At 44.1% G+C, this 6,000-nt stretch overlaps 1 protein-coding gene across 5 annotated transcripts in view; it reads right to left on the reverse strand.

Moving 5' to 3' along the window:
• LOC147013066 (guanine nucleotide exchange factor VAV2-like) overlaps positions 1–5,548 on the reverse strand; it is a 151,894-nt gene extending 146,346 nt beyond the window's left edge. For 4 of the 5 annotated variants that reach the window (XM_085854564.1, XM_085854562.1, XM_085854560.1 and 1 more), the window contains exons 1-2: positions 5,345–5,548; positions 4,421–4,716 (exon numbers count right to left, since the gene is read on the reverse strand). In XM_085854564.1, coding sequence (XP_085710690.1) covers positions 4,421–4,621 — 201 coding nt within the window. In that variant the 5' untranslated portion in view covers positions 4,622–4,716; positions 5,345–5,548. The remainder of the gene's footprint in view (positions 1–4,420; positions 4,717–5,344) is intronic. The other variant, XM_085854561.1, reaches the window with a different exon arrangement.
• Positions 5,549–6,000: the final 452 nt, after the last annotated feature.

Genomic DNA, 6,000 nt, shown 5'->3' on the forward strand with positions numbered 1-6,000 from the left:
TTGAAGAAAAATATTAAATAATGTCTTCTTTGAAACCACTCAATGAATTCATGTGAAACTTCAAATTTAGGATCTAGTAGTGATGGGGAATAAACTTTTAAAATTTCAACTTGATCAGATGCAAGGTTTGAAAGCCAAAATTATTTAATTTTTTGATATGGGTTATTTATTTATTTATTTATTTTGAATAAGGCTCACTTGACAGTGCATGGATGGGTTTGAGGGTAAAGGAGTAGCAGCTGAAATGTGAATCCTATCCAGGTTCCTCCTGATAACTTCATCTTTGCTTTTTCTTGTTTGGGTTCCTTCTGATGACTCCAATACAGGACTGTGCCTATTTGGTCTTCCATTTGATTTGAATTGAATTTATTTTATTCCCATTCTAAATTCAATTGAATAATGAATAATAATAAATAAAAAAAACATCATGGGTCAGGGTCAGGTGTCCGATCAAAGCGGGGTTGCATCAAAGCGGGACGTCTTGGTGCCTGCTCATCACTGCCAGCAGTTATGAAGTGGCAGTTTGAATTATGTCTTATTAATTACGGAACACATCAGTATGTACACAAATGCCACACAAAATACACCACACAAAAGAAGTCCTGGTGAGGGTCTGCAATCTCTCATTGCTCTTTTCTTGTTTGTTCTGCGTCATCACTCTTCCACGAGCCTAGACCATGTAATAAATAAATAAATAAACAAACAAACAAATAAATAAAACCATGCCCCAACATTCGTGGCATTTTTCAGGAACGCATCCCCAGCTAATGTCGAGGTATGACAGTACATACACACATATATATATATATATATATATATATATATATATATATATATATATATATATATATATATATATATATATATATATATATATATATATATATATATATCACCCTGGTGATTTCCCTCCACTGGCCCCACAGTTATCCCTCCCATCTGTCCTCCATCCTCCACCTCCTCTGGAGTTGATAAACTGAAATATTTGATTGTTCGGTTCATGGTGTAGCACATACATAATGGGACAAGTGCCTCTCTCCTGCATGAACAACAAAGTTTCTTATAGAATTCACGGTTCAGCCAAAATATTTATCCCTTTCTGCATCATATTACATTCAACCTCCGACCCTCCAAACTGACATTACAAAGGTTACACACCTTTTATAAGTTTTACAATACATTCAATGAGGAATTTGTATCACATTACAGATACAACAGTACTTTGTGCAGGAAAGGTGCACATCTCACACAAGGAAGTTAAACACAGGAGGAGGAAATTAGGCCCACCAGTCATGTGCAACCCTTCCATTGCCACAGCTTCTCGGAACCAATCCAATTCGAGTTTAAAGCAATCCACTGTCTCTGCTGCCAGTGCCACCAACTTTCCAGGGAGACTATTTCATGCATTAACTACTCGATGAGAGAAATACCATCGTCTTAACTGTTCTCTTTTCTTTTTACTCCCCTTCCTCCTCCTCATCCTCCCCTTCCTCATCACCTTCCTCCTTCTCTTTCCCTGCTTCCTCCTCCTCCTCCTCCTCCCCTCATCCTCCTCCCAAACCCCCTCCTCTTCCACCACCTCCTCCTCCTTTTCATCCTCCCATTCCTCTCCCTAATCCGCTTTCTTCCTCCTCCTCCCTTTTTTCCTTCTCCGCCTTGTCCCATTCCCCCACTTCCCCCTCCACCCCCTCCTACTACTTCTCTTCCTCCTCTTCCTCCACCCCTCCTCTTCCTCCTCCCCTTCCTCTCCCCCTCCTCCTTCTTCTCATCCCTCCTCCTCCCCTTCCTCCTCCTCCCCTCAACAGAATGCAGAGACCTCTTTCTAGCGATGGATTAAAATAAGCAACCATGGTCATCCACCTGTAGCATGTATTTCAGCACAACAAAGACCCACATTCTCACTTTGTACCTCCATAAGGACAAGCAGAAAAATTCCTGTTTATTTCTGTGCTCAGCCTCTGAGCAATGGACATTCTCTGGAGCTCCTGGGCCTCACTAGCAGCTATAACCTGCCTTGGGCAAATCATATCCAACTGGTCTCCAGAGGCCAGCTTGGAGATATATTATTCATAATTTACATCAATGATTTGGACAGTGGGGTTAAGGGTTCTGATTCTGATGCACCTTGCTCTGTAAGAGAGCATCAATGCTGCCAAAGCATTTTCTTAGCAAAGATTATGCTAGGTGGTTTGCCATTGCCTTCCCAGCAGTGGCTTGAATAGGAATTTGGAATTTGGTCATGGTGCCGGCGACAACTCGCATACTCTTCACGAAGGACACCGTGGGGTCTTTAACCTCCAACAACGAATGCCGGCAGACAGGACGTCCAGTTTATCGACCATCTGAAGGAGACAGGAGTTTTACATTAGAAAGGAGGCGATTTCCAGGGGATGTGATAGAGATGGTAACAATAATGAAGGGTACAGACAAAATAAGTGCAGAAGAGTTTTTCCAACAGAATGGACACTGACAGGGCCAGAAGCCACAGCAGCACAGATTCGGAGTAAAGGAAAGGAGTTTGGGCAACAGCAAGACAGGAGTCTTTCAGTCAGAAAGTAGCAAATGCATGGAATAGTCTCCCTGCAAAGGTAGTGACAGCAGAAAGAGCACATAGTTTTATAATTGAGTTAGATGGGTATCTAGAAGTAATGGGGACAGCTGGGGTACTTAGATATTGGTGAGTGCAGTCTTTCAGGGCCTAATGGCCTCCTCCTACATTGATGTTCTTTGTCTATCTTTGTGCAAAACCAGCTGTTATCTCAGAATCGTCTGCATTGCCTAATCCCTCGTTTTCCATCCTCAGCTTATAACAGGGTACAAGACCTGCATCTGGAGTGTCATGGAATATGTTTCCCCAGGCTGAACTGGTGCTGCAGCTTTCCATCTCCCACGCCTGCCCCGCCCCTTGGAGGTCCTGGAATATCAGGCCATTTACATCATTGGAATCTCATGTCAGAAAAGTGATGCAACGTTTTACATCTGTTTCATACTCAGGTTCTGCAGGTTGGTGGCCTTGCAGTTTGTTTCTCTTTTTTACAGGTGCTATTCTGGTCCAACTGGTCATGCTTCTCATGCTCCTCCTGTCCTCTCATCTCTCCACCCAGCCCCTGTCCTTCATGTTACACATGTTCGGTCTGAAATATTTTACAAGTCTAAACTCACCTCCATTCTTTAATACACCTCTTTTCTCACCTGTGTAACTGTTTCCCTGCGTCCGTCATCTGCGCATCTTCCCGACAGGATTTCAAGTAGTCTGCTGCCCACCTTGTGAGACCTTGTGGTCTCTCCCATTTCTTCCACTGAGCTTTACCACACTGGCAGAGACCATTTTCAGCCTTCTCCCACAATTCTTTTCCTTGTCCTGTGGTGCAGCCCCTTGTTGTCCTACCGCCCCATGAAATCCGATGTTGGCAATATATTCACTCACTCCACACCACACCCCCATCTAATTAGGTGTATGTCTTCATATTATATCCACGAAAAGGGCTGGACAATTGACCTCTTTCTCACTCCGTTGTGTTTCTTAAATCCCACTTCCTTGCTACGTCCTCCCAACCTTCTTTCCCTTCCTTTTCCCCAAAACAAAAACTCATTTTAACATCCTCTCCATTTTTCAAATGTAATATGTACATGGAATCAAGTTTTTTTTTCTCTCCAAACATTTAACTTTTGTAAACTAAACAAGATATTTCTCCACTGAAAAAGGAAAGGTCAAGGAAGGACCAAAATTTTAGTAACTTCATCGACTAATTAATTTCAATGATGACGTCATTTTTCATCCCCAATCCCTTTGATGACAATGCATAATATGTTAATGACAAATTTATGAAGTTTCATTAACCATGTTTGAATACAGGGGTGTGTTCAGTGACCAAGCAGCTAGCTGGCACTTGCCAAGCTCGCCGTTCCTTATAAACGGTTTTGGTTGGAGTGCTTGCTTGAGTGCTTAAGCCAGCCACTTTGTGAGCACTCCACAAAAAAAAAACTTGGTAACTGAATGCAGCCTGGTCTTGTCATTTATAAGGCCTGGAAGATATACAGTATATGCTAATAGCCGATCCAATCCTGATAGTGATTTACCAGGTCCCGAGCAATGAAAACTCGCAATAAGCCAATAATGGGATGTCAGCAACATGAGAGATCTGATGTTTGATTACATTGCTCTTAGGTCATAACAAAGCTTTTGAAGGTGGAGGAAGGTGGGCAATTTGAGTCGAATTTTATTAATAATCAGGATTCATCCTCAAACCCAAGAACATAATCACATTATCCAAACCCTTAACCACTCCTGAACTGCAATCTTAGGTGAACCAAGAACTGGAATCATGCAAATCAAATCATAAACAATGTTTGGGCTTAAAACTAAATATAAACAAAAGTAAACAAGTTCCATAACCGCAAACCGCTGAGCCCTCTTCACCTGGGACATCTGGGGCCGCATGTTGATGTCTCGCAGGCAGATCGAGTCCGGTGAGAGGCGGTGCAGCAGTTGGCACAGGAGGACACCATCCCGCAAGGCTTGTGCCAGGTCAAACACCTCCCCGGAACACACAGCACGATGACCAGAAGACAAGACCCTCAGCTGCGAGAGCCATCGACAGCACTGTCTCCACTCCTCCATCGCTGAGGATTCCACGAGGAGATGAATGGTAGTCGGGGAGGTTTGGTAAAGAAGTTGGTGGAGGAAAATACGGAGTGTTACTAGGAACTGGATACCTGAATCAAGATGAAGCAGACAGACAGACGGGCAATGATGAAACTGTGGAGAAAACGAGCATACGCTGTTCTAGTGTTTCCTCTGCAACCCCCACAATCTCCCCTTGCACATCTCCTCTCCCTTTTGTAAATCTCTCTCTCCTGAAGCCACTCGCTCCCTCTATCAGTCTCCCTCTATCAGTCTCTCTCTCTCAGTCTCCCTCTCTATCAGTCTCTCTCTATCAGTCTCTCTCTATCAGTCTCTCTCTATCAGTCTCTCTCTATCAGTCTCTCTCTATCAGTCTCTCTCTCTCTCTCTCTCTCTCTCTCTCTCTCTCTCTCTCTCTCTCTCTCTCTCTCTCTCTCTCTCTCTCTCTCTCTCTCTCTCTCTCTCTCTCTCTCTCTCTCTCTCTCTCTCTCTCTCTCTCTCTCTCTCTCTCTCTCAGTCTCTCTCTATCAGTCTCTCTCGATCAGTCTCTCTCTCTCTCTCTCTCTCTCTCTCTCTCTCTCTCTCTCTCTCTCTCTCTCTCTCTCTCTCTCTCTCTCTCTCTCTCTCTCTCTCTCTCTCTCTCTCTCTCTCTCTCTCTCTCTCTCTCTCTCTCTCTCTCTCTCTCTCTCTCTCTCTTGAAGCTCCTCGTTTTATTCCCACCTTTATTTCGCTTTGTTTGCCTTGCCAGTCCAGCCCGATGGCCACGCCGAAGATCCACTGGACATTCTACATTTTCAGGAAGAGCTGCAGAGCGAGCCGGGGATGAACAAAGGGGCTTTCAAGGGGCAGCACTCTGGGAACAAACGGACATCATCAGCTGTAACCGATCCCCTCGCTGGCAAGACGTCTCTGAAGCCGAACCCACCAACTCCCTCCCTTTGCCCCCACTTTCCCCGCCTACTATCTCCGCCTCCTCCTGCTCTGTTGTCCCACAACTCTCTCAGCATTTCTCCTCCCTTCTTACATCGCAGCTCCTGGTCCATTTATTTCCTGTTTCTCCTGTCCTGTTCCCCTCACAATCGCGATCCTGCATCTCGATTTTTACTTTCTATAAGAGCGCATTCCTCAAATTCCTCACCTTCACAACTCTCGCACTCCACCTTTCCGTTAGCTCCACCCCCCACCTCTTCGTCCCACCCTCCAAGTGTTTTATACATGATAATTCATGTTGGTTTATTTCCATATTACAGATTACTGGTAATCATAATCACTGGTGGCATTGGAGGAGAATCACTGGGAATCACAAACAATGATTGATAATCACAATTACTGGGAATCACAAACAATGATTGATAATCACAATTACTGGGAATCAC

The sequence above is a fragment of the Eptatretus burgeri genome, chromosome 14 (assembly GCF_056783735.1).
Source record: "Eptatretus burgeri isolate ZD-2024b chromosome 14, Ebu_testis_v1, whole genome shotgun sequence".
Taxonomy (NCBI): domain Eukaryota; kingdom Metazoa; phylum Chordata; class Myxini; order Myxiniformes; family Myxinidae; genus Eptatretus; species Eptatretus burgeri.